This window comes from Bicyclus anynana, chromosome 2, assembly GCF_947172395.1.
Source record: "Bicyclus anynana chromosome 2, ilBicAnyn1.1, whole genome shotgun sequence".
NCBI classification, from domain to species: domain Eukaryota; kingdom Metazoa; phylum Arthropoda; class Insecta; order Lepidoptera; family Nymphalidae; genus Bicyclus; species Bicyclus anynana.
The window spans coordinates 1,361,821-1,377,458 of NC_069084.1; the positions used below are offsets into that span (position 1 = coordinate 1,361,821).

Below are 15,638 nucleotides of genomic sequence, written 5' to 3' on the forward strand. Positions count from 1 at the left end.
AAAATCAATTACTGTGATCAAAAGATTCAATATATCTTTGGTTAGCTTAAATCATGGCTATCAAAAAACATGGGTAGTTTTTTTTATAAACAAGATACAGAAAAAACCGTGATAACTGATAACAATGCGTTTTGCTCTAAAATGATCATTCATCATTATCCTAACAGATTGCTGGACATAAGCCTCTTGCATAAACTTCCAAATAAAACAGTCTCGCTGCAACCCGCTTCATGTCCTCGGTCCACCTAGTGGATCGCCCAACACTGCGTTTTCCGGTGCGGGGTCGCCATTCCAGCACCTTGGGAATGGGAACCCAACGTCCATCAGCTCTTCGAACTATGTGGCCTGCTTATTGCCACTTCAGTTTCGCGACTCACTGAGCTATGCCAGTGACTTTGGTTCTTCTGCGTTCTCCTCATTTCTGATTCGATCACGCAAAGAAACTCCAAGCGAGGGTCACAGTTATTGACTATGTCTCGGATCCGTAAGTCATCACTGACAACACGCACTGTTCCAAGACTTTCGTCTTCAGACACTGAGGAGTTTTGGACAGGAAGATGTCGCGGAGAGCCCAACCGAGTTGGATTCGCTAATATACTTGATTACTTCTTGTCAAAATTGGACCTACCTGACTGGATTGTGTATCCTAGGTATATTTAGATAGGTGCTCATCAACAATTTCGAGCGCAAAGTCCTCAACAATAACTGTGTGGAGCGGTACATGAGCGTTACACATCTAAAACTATCGTTATCAGACGTTAATGATAATGACTGGCTCTGACGGTTAAGCTAAGCTTGCCATAGCACAGGTGTGTAACCACGAACGGTTCCTTGTGGACTAGGGAATCCTAAAAAACGTTTTAATTTAATAAGTCTTTAAAATAACATGTATCGCTTTTCTTGATCCCAACAATAAAGCTAAATTTTGAAAGAAAGAGAGATTATAATTAACTAAATTACAAATACTCTACGGAAAAATTTATTGAAGAAAAAATAGACTCGCGCAATATTAAATAACAAACGTCCTTTGATAATAATTGTGCGTTAGAAACAGGATTTATATAACAAAATTCCAATTCCTTTAAGAATCAGAGACTAAAAGAAAAAACAAAGACGGGAAGTAAACATAAAAAATCAAATATCTATTCCATTAGCTGATTTGATGCAAAAATTTGTAGGAAGTTATTACATAATTTTCTTTGCAGGTAGGGTAAGGTAACCAAACCATCCGTAACCACATTGAAAACAGACATGAATTAATTAAGGAAATATATATGTATTTTTAATTTGTCTTGAGCTGGGAATTAAACACATTTAGTTATAAAGCAATATATTCCCAACGGAAAAAGAAGTTATCAAAAGGGTTCAACCTGAACGTATAACGTGAATTATAAAAAAATACATAAACAATATATTTTATTAATTGACGTCACATGTTCTTAATTTATACTAATATATGAAGCTGAAGAGTTTGTTTGTTTTATTGATTGATTGAACGCGCTAATCTCAGGAACTAGGTCCGATTAGAAAAATTCTTTAAGTGTTAGATAGTCCATTTATCGAAGAAGGCTATAGGCTATATATTATCTCCGTACTCCTACGGAAACGGGAACTATGCGGGTGAAACCGCGCAGCGTCAGCTAATTAATTTATAAAAATACAAAACCATAATAAATTAAGAAAACAAATTTCTGGACAAAATATCTAAGCGTGAGGATTAAAAATTCTGAGTTACTCATGATATGCCTATTTCGAAATCGGTTGAAAAACCATGTAATTCAATTGATAAAAGATGAAGTTGGTTATTTAGTCAATAACTTTACGTTTAGTCTGTGATAATTGAATCATTTCAACAACCCTGAGTTCCCATTGTGAAGGATCCAGAGATTCTTTAGCGCTTATTAAATTTTAACGTTTAAATAGTCAAAGCCGAGAGAGAGTCGCAATTTCGCGCACTATCTTTTTAAGAGTAACCGGCACTGTACGAGTAAATTAATTCTCCAGACGAAACTACTTCAGAATTCCTAATTATAGTGTAAAAATTGCAGTAGCATTCTGAAATTCGAATGGAAAAATGTAAAAATCTCTCCCGAGCTACAATTTAAACAAATTATATTTTAAATACTATTTGACATTGAATAGCGAAAAACTTGTACTTTTTAATATGAAACGCCGCGACAACTAACGGCCTTGTCGTTTTGTTCTGTATTGTGTTGGAAATGAGTGCTGCGCTAATTAAAACACTTTTGTTTATTTTATATTAAAATAGGTTTTTGCTCTAACTTTTAATTACTTTAATAGGCTCTAATTTTATTGACTTTTGTTTTAAATTTCAATTTCTACAACAACAATAGCATTTTTTGTGTATTAAGAAACAGAGTTTAAAGGCAAAGTATTTTAGATAAATTGTTAGTTAATTAATGAAATATACCACTAAATTAATGTCCATTAAAACACAAAATTAGATATTTAATTTACTTAGATATAGAGCATTACTTGAGAGAACTTTGACATAATAATGCTTAGGGTTGTCTATCAAATTTTTTACATTGGGTTTTCTTTCCAACGGACATTGATCGTTGTAAAGACAAACATTATCATACTGATTATACCATTAGAACAGCATCGAGGGTCTAAGCTCAATCCCCCCGCAAGTATAAGCCATTTGTGTGAAGTACACTAAGTTGAAGTGTAATAGTACTAATTTAAGTTCACGGTTTACTGTTCAGAACCAGCAGGACCAGGACAATTGTAAAGAACATTTTCTATTTGTTATATATCTAGTTTAAAGTTATTCTACGTAACGTATTCTACATACGTAAATTAACAAAATATGTCGCAATAAATATATTCCAGGAAATAAATTTGAATCGATACATTATAAATCTTTACATTTCTTTTTTCTTAAAGAGCAGTTGCTCAAGCTTAAAAAGGTTTCTGGTTTGGTTGTCGTTGTTACGACAGAATCTGCAGAACTAAGCGGTATTGTCATGACTGACTGACTTTCTTAAGTTTTATAATGTCTATCTGCAACAAGCTTTGAACTCAAAATGTGACAACCCTACGAGTGAGCAAGGCTCATGATACACTACTTGAAAACTAGACCATTGTGGCATACTCTCTGGTGTCACGTTATACTATGACTATAAGCTCATAGACTAAGATCGAGAGAAGCCTTGTTGTATAGTTTGTAAATTAACCCATTGTTAATGCGCTCTAACATCACATAGCTGCCAGCTCTCAAAGTACACGTTCGGTGCGGTAAATTGGGGCATTGTTATTGCTTAGCTCTCTAGCATGCTATAGGTGCCGTCTCTTATACTATGATATGATTCACGGGTAATCTGCTTACTGACGTCACTACTACGTGATGTAGTTTGACGCTGATTTATAGAGCAAGATACAGTTACATAAACTGACAGTTCTAGCTTCGCTCATCCAAATACTAAGTACTTCTTATCTATAATTCAAACAAACGGGTTAAATCACATTGTTTTACAGGCGAAAGTTTATGTGTGCATTTTCGTTACTCCTTCTATAGACGTAACCTGGTGTACCAAATACATAAGCTACTTTTAATCCTGTCAAAGTCTATAGAGGACAAAGCAGGGTATTGTAGGACGTATGTGTTCCTGGCATGCCCTGACAATTGCTGCTTTTGCTCTATAGAGCAAGATATTACATGAACTGACAGTTAGATCTAGCTTGGCACTTTCAAAAACAACGTAATCCCATAATAATTTAAACAAACGTGATAAAGCACACTATTGTAAAGGCAAAAGTTTGTGTTTTTTATTTACGAAGCAATTACTAAAGCGATTTGGGTAAATTTTGGAATGCAGATAGATTATACCCTGGCGTAACACAGGATGCTATTTATCCTAAACATTAAACATTTTCGTACAATATCCTGCCATGTAGCAGGGTATTGCAGGACGTGTTTCATGCATGCCCTGAAAAATGTTGTTCTGTTATACCGATGGTTTTATCTGTGCTGTCTTCTTGATACATCAAATTTAAATTTCATTTATTTCAATTAGGCTTAGTTTACACTTCTGAAACGTCAAGTAAAATTTGAAGGTTCCAAACAATGATGTTAGAAAAAGAGGTAGATAGATTATACGCGGACCGCAAGTGACACGTTAAAACTATGCTAATTAGCAAACCTGAGCTCAATCGCCACACTGTCATCGCGCCATTGACACCGCTAAAATATTTTTTGAGTTTCATCAACCCATATATAGCCGTGATAGCCCAGTGGATATGACCTCTGCCTCCGATTCCAGAGGGTGTGGGTTCGAATCCGGTCCGGGGCATTCACCTCCAAATTTTCTAAATCCAAATTAAATATCACGTGTCTCAATCGGTGAAGGAAAATATCGTGAGGAAACATGCATACCAGAGAATTATCTTAATTCTCTGCGTGTGTGAAGTCTGCATTGGGCCAGTGTGGTGGACTATTGGCCTTACTCCTCTCATTCTGAGAGGAGACTCGAGCTCAGCAGTGAGCCGAATATGGGTTGATTTTTTGTGTGCCAGTTGTAAACTTCGAATGTGGTTTATGTAACCTATCTACCTTTTTTTATTCTAATATCATTGGTTCCAAACGTCAAGCTTACCTGCTATATAAAGGAATTACAACGATGGTTATAAAAGCTTGTTCATAGTATATCACTGCAAGAAAACGGGAATGAATAAAATGTCTGTGTAAGCTTATCTCGGCGCTGTTTATATTAAAACTTTAATCATTTTATTTAAACAGTATAAAAAGTTTATGTGGGACGTTTTAATCTCTTGATAAGGCGCGCTGTGAAATATTTTGTTTAATCTGTGGTAGAAATTGTTTGTTGCAGTTCTACGCTGTAGACCGTGTTAAGTATTATTAGTTTTTAGTTAAGTAGATTGATATACAAGGGATTAAAATGACGTGTTATATACTAGGGAGTAAATATAATACGCGTTCTAACAGGCAATATTTAAAAACAATATTTTAATTTTATTTGCACGCAATTTGATTATTATCTTTTTAAAAGATGTTTTTTTATAGCACTTTGGTACCTAACAAGTGACAAAAAATACTTTTTCCCCAGAAATAAATATCTGCTTTTTTTCTCCCCGCTCTAGTATTTTTTTCTAGAACGTTGTTTTGATTTTCAAAATAGTTAAGGACTGACTTATAATCTATTATTTATGGTTAAGTTATAATGTAATTTTTTTATTTTATTATCCAAAGCATCACACGTAATAATGCAAAAACCATAACTTAATCTTTGCCATGACTTATAATTATTATACACAAAAACGAATGTAGACAAAAATAATAATTCAAGTTGTTTACTACTTAAATATGACGTCTTAAGTAACGTAACAGTAGACATAGTAGAGTCTCACAACTGACATTTTTCCACCGAGGAGATAACGTTTTCTCTCGAAAAGACCTCACGACATATCTTTATTTGGACGTGCCGATAAAAAAATAATGTCCGACATTAAGGGGAGGACTTAATTTAAATATTTGTGGCGCATCTCCTCTCCTGCTTTTTCTAATAAGAATTTTGTAGTTGCATCCCTCTTCTTCGGTATACAATAAGTCACTTGGGCACGAAGGGTAAATGCCTTTTTAAGTGAACCCGAACTCGAGTTACGTTCGGTTTTTTTAAAGAAAATGTTGTATAGCGGTGCGTATTTCCGAAGTATACAAACAAATGATGCAAAAATATTTTTTTTTAACAGCCAATTTTTACTTTTGTTTATACACATTCTTTTCTTTAGTCTGTGGCTGACTGGCCACTTGAAAGGACAATGATGAAGAAACATGAGTGTCATCAATTTTTTTGTTATATAACTAATAGATAAAATAAATGACGGCACTATTAAATACCCCTTTTGATGTTATGATGATGATGATGTAAATCATATAAAGAGCAACACTTCGCTGAACATGCCAGGATTAGATCCTAAAGTGCTCTACGTCGGTCAACCTGAGGTAATACCATGTCCTTATCTATACTTATAATAAATCTGTAGAGAGGTCAATTCTGTACATGAAATATATTTCCAAAATAACTATCAGGGGGTGATTAGTGATCGATACTGATGCCAAAAATGCAATCAGTAAATTTTTTGTCTGTCTGTCTGTCTGTCTGTCTGTCTGTCTGTCTGTCTGTCTGTATGTTCTTTATAGAAACAAAAACTACTGGACGGATTTTAACGAAACTTGGTACAATTATTCAACATACTCCTGGGCAGGTTATAGTATACATTTCATTACGCTACAATCAAAAGGAGCAGAGCAGTGAAGAGAAATGTTGAGAAAACGGGAGAAGTTACTCAATTTTTTAAGCTTCCGTCGCGTGTACAGCCTTAATGGTTAAAGCTACATAGAAATCATGTATGACGGAAATGTTCTCCTTAAAATTATCTATAAAAACACAACAGCATATATATGTCTATCTGTTATGGTTGACTTACAATAACACGTGTAACTCCCGATAGCTTAGCAGTTCGGAGCTTTCTAATTATATTTGTCAACTCTCATGTTTATAACACTCATCACTCATCCCTAACTAAAAAAGTTAACATTATTACCTATTCAATAAAAAAAGAATCATAAAAATCGGTAAAGATACACCAAAGTTATACAAGAAATACGCTAAGCCATCGCGCGTGAATACTAATTCATGCTATATGGATTATTTTTGTGTAACGGTTGCCGCGCTCGACGCGACTCGCGGGGGAGGGAATAAATAAAGAAGTGCAGCCTTAATGAGTAGGGTAGGGGTAGGGTAGGGTAGGGTAGGGGTAGGGTAGGGGTAGTGTAGGGTAGGGTAGGGGTAGGGCAGGGGTAGGGTAGGGTAGGATAGGGGTAGTTGAAAGTTTACGACTTTCACGCGGACGAAGTCGCGGGCGTCCGCTAGTAATGAATAATAATAAATATAATAAATATACTTAAACAATACACATCACTATCTAGCCCCAAAGTAAGCATACAGAGTAGCTTGTGTTATGGGTGCTAAGATAGTTGATATTATAATATTAATATACAATTATATATTACTTATATAATGCATAAATACACACAGACGCTGGAAAACACCCATGCTCATCACACAAATATTTTCCAGTTGTGGGAATCGAACCCACGGCCGTGGATGCAGAAAGCAGGGTCACTACCCACTGCGCCACGCGGCCGCCTTAAGATCACAACACAGCAATTATGCTTGGTACCAGAAATATTCATGAAGGTATAAGTGGTACAGCTACCCAGACGATCTCTGTCAGTCACGAAAAGCTCTAGTACTTCACTTAATATTTACAAATAAGTCCTTGAGGATTTTTTTCGGCTATGTAAATGTACACTTTGGTAATACGCAGCAAGGACATTACAGGCCCACTCCATTAGCTAGAATGGGCTTTATAGTGAAATTGAGCGATGAATTTCAACTCTGAATGGACATTTCTACGTTTTATCATGTATTATAGTTTTAAAACTGGTACAGTTACGACTTTTTACGTCAGTTTTTTATGTTTTAAATTATCATCTTGTCTTTTTGTGACATATTATGATACTTACTTTTTAGTTGATCCTTTAATAGTTCGCCGAGTTCTCAGACTGGATGATTATTTATTTTTACGAGGGTAATACTCGTAAAATTGTGGTAAAGAACTGAGCGCTGTAATTAATTTAAAAACGAACTTTATTTAGAACTCTGACAACACATTATTGTAATTAAATCGCTAATGCTTTATAATTACATAATAATTTAAATTAGAAATCATACAATTTTGCATAACTCCAAAAAAGGTAAGTAATTGTTTTTTATTTACATTTTTTTATTATTGAAAAATATTTTTAGAGCTTTTGCGTGTGTAATGTAAAATACAAATAAAAATGCTGCTTCCTTTCAAGAGACGCGTTCCCTTTAAAGTTTCTACATAATCTAATTGTGTCAAGACGCTATAACTTGTGTTGTAACTCAGAACAACATCAGTCGCTCAATAGTCAATACATTAATTAACAACACGGCAAACAGCCAAACAAACATAATAAATGCCTTCGTAACATGTTTTAAATGTCCACCGAAAAACGTCGTATCTTCTATTAAGCCTTTATTCCCTATTTTAAACCGAACAAAGACTATTTTGGATGAGTTATTATCAAAAGCAAAACCTTCATGTGGGGGCAACGTTACCAAACTGATTTATTGGGCTTTTTTGTGAATAATTTTAAATTAGGCGTTATCTTTGGGACCCGGCTTTAAAAAGGGGCCCGGGGATTGACTAATGTGTTTTTAACAAACGTCCTTTCTTATTAGTGAATTGGAGATAGGCTGTTTAATTTGTTACTTTGGCCGGTGACTCGAATACTTAATCAGGCACGGCCATGGCTTAGTAAATAATATTCACTTCTCATTCTTTGACTTCAACTTGACTATTGAATTTAAAGTAGGTGTTGGTACCAAAATGTTGTATCGCTATAATAGGGGTCAGTTAAAGTTAGTGACCACTGTACATTTCAAAATCAAAATCAAAATCAAAAATCATTTATTTCAAGTAGGCTCAGTTTACAAGCACTTTTGACACGTCAGTTGGCTATTTGTAAAGATTCTACCACCGGTTCGGAAGGCAGGTTCTGCTGAGAAGATACCGGCAAGAAACTCAACAGTTGCTCTTTTGAAAAAGTCATACAGTATTATAATTTACAATTGATAACAATTACAATTTCTTATAGTTTTATTTCCTGTGTGAAGGTGGAAGCTGATCCAATGGCCTCCAAGCGCTTTTATCTTTAAGGAACTCATCAATGTTGTAGTAACCTCGACTAAGTAAATGTTTTTTAACACATTGCTTAAAGCTATGCATTGGTAGGTCCATCACAGTCTTGGGGACCTTGTTATAGAAGAGTACACCCAAACCTACAAAAATTTACTTTGCAACATCAGAGGCTTTGGTAAAACATGCGTTGCCGGCTTTTAGAGATTTAGTTTAACCCTGTAGAGAATTCCGTCAAACAACAATGCAGGCTTCGGCCGTGGCTAGTTAACATTGAACTGGCAAAGACGTACCGCCAAGCGACTAAGTGTTCCGGTACGATGTCGTGTAGAACCGGAAGGGGTGTGGATTTTCATCCTCGTCCTAACAAGTTAGCCCGCTTCCATCTTAGATTGCATCATTACTTACTTTGATGTTGTAGTCAAGGGCTAACTGGTGTAAAATTAAAAAACCTCGTTACGTTAATGATGATAAATAAAGTTTTCAAAAATAGATTTTTATTAATACATACATTATTTACAAAGGTAAGTAACAAATTAATAGCAAACAAATTATTTGTTTACACAATCACAGTAATTATTGCACATAACGTGTTAATGATTTACTGAATTTACTTTGTACAGATTTTGTCTGTCACGAGGAATTGCTAAATTATGTTGAATTTCTCTAGCTTTTACCTGAGAAGGGAAATCTTGATTTTGCTTAACCTTGTAACGCTCATTAGGTAGGTAGATGTATTGCAAAAATATCTTGAAAAAATTGTACCTAAATAAATATTTAAACAAATACTCTCTGAAAAATAAATTGTTTTATGGTTTAGTAAAATTAATATTTTGTGTTTTCAATTGTAATTAACATGATAAAAATTTCGTTTTGATATTTTACTCCAAAACAACTTATTTAGGTAGGTACTTATTTGTTGTTAAAGTCGTTCTAAATCCACCAAAGAATGTCTTCCAAAATTACTTGTGAAAAAATACTATAGTTCTGTTATTTTATTACGAAATGAGCGCTCTAACTTGCTGAAGAGGAACTATCATCAGCTGTAAATCTTCTGAGGGCAGCAGGCTGGGTAGGGCTCGTGTGGGTCTCCCAACCGGAAGTATCCGAGTTCGGTGCTCGATTCACAGCTAAAAAAACAAAATTTAATAAGTAACGTGTTAAGCCACACAGAAATAAACAATGCGCATATTAATAAGTATTCATCACTATTAACTCATATTTGGCTGACTGCTGAGATCGAGTCTCCTCTCAGAATGAGAGGGGTTAGGCCAATAGTTCACCGTGCTGGCCCAATGCGGATGGGAACACTTTCCACATGCCGAGAATTAAGAAAATTCTCTGGTATGCAGGTTTCTTACTATCTGAGACACTTTATATTTAATTTCTTAAAATGCACACAATGCACATGCAAGTGCATGCCCCGGACCGGATGCGAACCTACACCCTCCGGAATCGGGAGCAGAGGTCATATCAACTGGGCTATCAAGGCTCTCAATAAGTATTAGTGTTGTGTGTGATTTATTTGTATTTTCAAAAACGGCATACAAGAATGCGAGTCACCCGTAGCATGCGACCAGAATAGAAATAGACAAATTTCGACCACTGGATGCAGAGTTATCTCAGTCCCATCTCTATCGTGCTAACACAATGAAAGAGATAGTACGAGTATTTCGGTATTTCCGGTTACTCTGCTGTTGGTTGACAGTTCTCTATTTCCCTTCAATAAATATCTTGTTTGTCGCATTTCAGGCCTCCTGACGTCAAGTGATTACCACCGCTTTCGTTTTAACTATCATCTAACATTGTTATTTCAACGAAAAGACGTTATTAATAATAGTTTCTAAAATTAGGAATGGTATTTTCAAAGGCGGTCTTTGTTCTTAAGATTGAACAGAAATAAGCACTATCATGAACAGCTCTTCTACCTCGTCTTATGGTCAAGAAATCTTTAGCCGCGAATATAGGAATCGGGTCGCAATTTTTAAATCCGCAATCGAAATAAAGGAAGCGCGAGATTTTATTGTAATTAAAAGATTTACCGACGTTACAAACCAAGCTATTAACTAGTTTGGTTTAAAAATGTTCCCGACATCTTACATAGCACCATTATTGTTTTTTGTTGTTTGAAAAGTTTGGTTTTATTCAAAAATAATATTTATACTCCACAAAACATCTGTCAAGACAAAGGTGGGCATTCCAACGTTTTTTTCGGCACTAATTTGTCAAGTTTTTTAAATAAATAGTTAGCTGGTGGGATCTATAGTTTTATAGGATCTTATTTTTAACCGATTTAAAAAGAGATATACCTGTTTTAGATCTGTTATATTTTATTTTCCTGTTTGTTTGTTTGTTTTATCTAATCTCGTCGTGGCTAGATTTAGTAAAATTTGCAATAGCAGATCGTTTATACTACGAATAAATATGAGTTTGTATGTGTAAAGTAAAGGAACGTCATCATAGCAGAAATGGCTTGTCATCAAATCCTTTTACATAAATCGTATGCTTAGCAACCACTCTTTACTGTCTGAAGATAATCACAATAATATTATAAAAGCGAAAGTTTTTGTGTAAATGTATATGCTTGTTACTCCTTTGCGCCGCTATGAACGAAGTCGCGGGCGTCCGCTAGTGAATATATAAACATGTTTCTGATTGACGTTCTTTCGTTTTCACACACAAACGCGCCTTCCACTACAATGAAAATAGAATATATCTAACAAAAGCTGATCTCCGATTCGATATCTTAAAAAACCCAAAAGTTATTTTGGTTTTATAACTAGAAAAAGAACAAGCACAAATATTACTTACATTGTTTTTTCCAAGTACGGCTCGTATTTTATAATTTTAAACTCGATATCTTCATTATCAGTATTGCTTGTGTCTCTTTTCCTTCTCGTCAACTCGTCTAGTTTAACAACTTTAGCCACTTTTACATTTTTAACTGCATTTAAATGCTTCAACAACTTTGAATTTTCTAAAATATTCGCCTTTACTTCGTCAAGAACTTTGGCTGATAATTCTTCTGTCTGCCATTCTGGTATAACAACTACTTCTTTATTATTCAAAGTTTCCTTATCATCGGTGTTTACCTCTTCTTTAAAATCGGGTTTATGATTTTCCTCAATATTAGCACTTACGATAGCTTTTGGGACGTCAGATATCTTATATGCACCAAAATTTTGCTGTGGATACGTTTGAGTTCTACTGTAATCTGCGTTTAACTGGATCAATGGATAGTTACTATAGTAGAAACTGGTAGGATAAGAACTAAAGTTATAATGGTGAACGTATGAAAATGGATAAGGAAGTAGCACTGGTTGCATCAATTGCCATCTTTCTGCTTCTGATTTAGCATTGTTTAAGTGTGTGTTCACCCAGGTCGGTGCTATGTTGTTAAACCTCTTCCTACATGGTTTCGCTTGACGTGGTGCATAATTATGAAAATTATGTGTTACTTTATTATAAGTATATGGTGACGATACTTGTAGATTTGATGATATTGGATATGGTAGCTTTCTGAAATCTCTTTCTGTCAATAAACCGCTGAAGTATGTAGCGGGACGTGAATAACTTCTAGCCGTGGGAACGGAGTAAGTACCTTCAACTTTCAAATCTGTTGGTTTTGTTTTCGTGTTTTCCAATGGTTCATACCAATAAGAAACGGATTCTTTAGCTTTCAAGACATTATGTTTACTATCGTTTGTTTTTAAAGTATTCAAATCGGTTTCTTTAATTTCCGAATTAGTACTTTTAATTTTCATATCAGTATCATTCACTTTCTTTTCCTCCATATTGGTGTCCATTTCTTTGTAAATATCTTGAGCGATGTTATATATTTCTATAATAGCTTCCAAGTCACTTTTCTTAACCGTATGTAAGATTTCTGTTATTGATTTTATTTCAGATTCTGTAAGATATCGGTCAGAATCAGTACCTCCGGATTTCTTTGAATCTGTTCTAGCGTTTGCTCTATTCTGTGCTTCTTTGTGAAATATTGGTTCCTGTGCTGGTTGCATTTTTTTTAAAAAGACAAATGCTTGCTCGCTTGGACTTAGCTCCATATCGTCTGATAGAGATTTATCTTTTGTATCGGGTGAAGTGCTTATTATGTTAACAGGCGCGTACTCTGTTTGAGTAACGTTTGTCCGCCTAAGTCTGCAAGTATAATTACCGCAAAAACTTTCAGATGGCCATGTTGAATTAACTGGATAAAGTTTTTTGGTATCTGGGTCCTGACAAATTAGACCTGCAACAATAAATGTTAGTAGTAAAACTTAATAATATAACAAGAAGCAGATTTAATTTAAAGGTAGATCGCTGTTCGCATTGGCGCGGCTGCACGGATTGGCAGACTTCACAAACGCAGAGAATTAAGAAAATTCTCGGTTATGCAGGTTTTTCCTTCACTGTCTGAGAAGCGTGATTTGAACGAAACTTGGTACAATTATTCTTCATACTCCTGGGCAGGTTATAGTATACTTTTCATAACGCTACGATCAGTAAGAGCAGATAATGTTGGAAAAAGTTACTAGTTTTTCACAGCAATACTACTGTACAGGCTGGATTAAAGAGGTCTAAGAGCGGACGAGGTCGCGGGCGTCCGCTAGTCATAAATAATTAGAACAACTATACTGCATCAACCTATACTTACAACGTATTTGTTGACACAAATCAATAAAACACGGGTACAAATAATCTGATTACTCAGTGAATAAATGATTCCGCCACAATTTGCCCACGCGGCGCTATCGGACATCCATTCTTCCACATGAGCCCGTCCACAATATTGACGTAAGTATTTTCATTACATTGTGGGGAAATGAGAATATTATTGGAGACGTGTACGATAATAAAGAAAATGCTTGTAGATGAAGCAATATCAAAATGTTTTCTCTTGCTCAGTAGATATTATGAGGACAGAGGGAACATTATAATTATGAGACGAAATACGTTTAATTTATATCATTTAACTTTTAGCTTTAAAGAAGGCTTTGCATTTTCGTTGTTTTTTATTTTTGTAATATCATAAACAACAGGCGCCTCGGTTTCACTCGCGTATAGTGTTTTCAGATAGCATGGGCACGGTGACAGAACGTTTCACTCCTGAAAGTTTGCCGCTATTTTCTATAATAGTACATAATATGAACGTCATAAGGCAACTGTCACCGTACCCATTCTATCTGAAAAACACTTTAGTTGCCGTTCCCGGGATCAAATACCTATAGCCTACAACACGCACGAAAAATTTTCAAAATCAGGTGAGTAGATCCAAAGATTACTTCCTACAACCTTACAAACTACCTCTTTATAGTATTAGCACCTATAGAGTATGATAATGTACACAGGCTGATGCCCAAAATCAGCGTGAAATTCTGATTTTCATAAATCCAGTGTAAAATTTACCTCCATTCCCAATTTCAGCTAAATCGGGTCAGTAGTAGAGGCGTTTAAAGGAGTTGTAAACATTTAAAAAAAAACCACATTATTATGGCACATTAATAAATAAACTAACCTTTTACATGCATAGCTCCTTCAACGGCGAATATATTCAGACACACAAACACAACGCAGGGTAAATAGATCGCCGCCATTTTGTCTCGCGCCATGCTTATGTGTTGTGACAGCTATCGCCGGATGCGCACTGCATTTGTTGTCGTATGTATGTATGTCATCATTTGTTATGACTTTGCCGACGCAAACTATTTGGCAGCGTTTCCCAATGTTTCGCTTCGTTAATTATTTTTAAGAGCATGGCATTAGCAAGCATGGATTTTTCAGGAATAAAATTAGTATATATGTTGATTAAGAACCTCCTTTGTCTTCTAGTGAAAGTCCCGTTAAAATCGGGTTAGCCATCCCTGAGATCTGCCCGGATAAAGTGACAATAATTTTAAAAATAAGTTTGTTTGCGTTTTAGTATCGGCTAAATAACTTTAAGCACTTGAGGAAACTCATTTACTTTGAAATCTCGGCCAGACACTTAAATGCTATTTCTATGTATAGATGATCCTACTCGCAATATTGTATCATCAGAAATAGACAAAAGATCGTCCAATAATTGCGGAGTTATCCTAGTTTCTTCTCTTACATCCCAACGCAACGAAAGATATAGCGATATTTTCGGTCACTCCGCCATTGGTTGAAATTTGTATATTTTTCTTCACGAGATTATCTCATTGGTCGCATGTTAGCGCCAGAGATATATTTTCGCCTTCATCATCAAATTACATGACCCACTGCTGGTCCATGCCTCTCTTCTTAAATGACAAGGGGCCATACCCACCGAGTTGTTTCAATATGAGTTTGATGGGCTAGCTAATATAATGGTCTTATTTTCTTGGAAATAATAGAATATATAGTTATAGATAGGGTAATTACGAATTATCACCAACTTGAGATATTAGAGTACGTGATAGCCCAGTGGATATGACCTCTGCCTCCGATTCCGGACGGTGTGAGTTCGAATCCGGTCCGGGCATGCATCTCCAACTTTTCAGTTGTGTGTATTTTAAGAGATTAAATATCATGTGTCTCAAACGGTGAAGGAAAAGCATCGTGAGGAAACCTGTACCAGAGAATTTTCTTAATTCTCTGTGTGTGTGAAGTCTACCAATCCGCATTTGGCCAGCGTGGTGGACTATTGGCCTAACCCCTCTCATTCTGAGAGGAGACTCGAGCTCAGCAGTGAGCCGAATATGGGTTGATAATGAAGAGATATTAAGACATTAGTTTAATAATATCGCTAAACTTTGAGAACCACGTATCTATTCAATTTGCGAACGTGCCATAATATGATACAAACTGTCGAAAGAACAATACTGCAATAGATTCCGCTGACTTGCTGATCTAATACCGAAGGAGAG

At 35.5% G+C, this 15,638-nt stretch overlaps 3 protein-coding genes across 3 annotated transcripts in view; 1 reads left to right on the forward strand and 2 right to left on the reverse strand.

Annotated features, from left to right (window-relative positions):
* LOC112047351 (probable 39S ribosomal protein L24, mitochondrial) overlaps positions 1 to 15,638 on the reverse strand; it is a 503,102-nt gene that overhangs the window by 278,527 nt on the left and 208,937 nt on the right. The window lies entirely within an intron of this gene.
* Positions 1 to 15,638, forward strand: part of LOC112055612 (protein madd-4) — a 352,294-nt gene that overhangs the window by 181,074 nt on the left and 155,582 nt on the right. The gene's annotated exons all lie outside the window — the stretch shown is intronic.
* LOC112052107 (uncharacterized) lies at positions 9,263 to 14,473 on the reverse strand. The gene is made up of 3 exons (XM_024091041.2): positions 14,288 to 14,473; positions 11,584 to 13,021; positions 9,263 to 9,902 (listed from the first exon to the last, which is right to left on the reverse strand). Exons 1-3 carry the CDS (start codon positions 14,379 to 14,381, stop codon positions 9,812 to 9,814), a joined length of 1,623 nt encoding a protein of 540 aa, XP_023946809.2. The 5' UTR covers positions 14,382 to 14,473; the 3' UTR covers positions 9,263 to 9,811.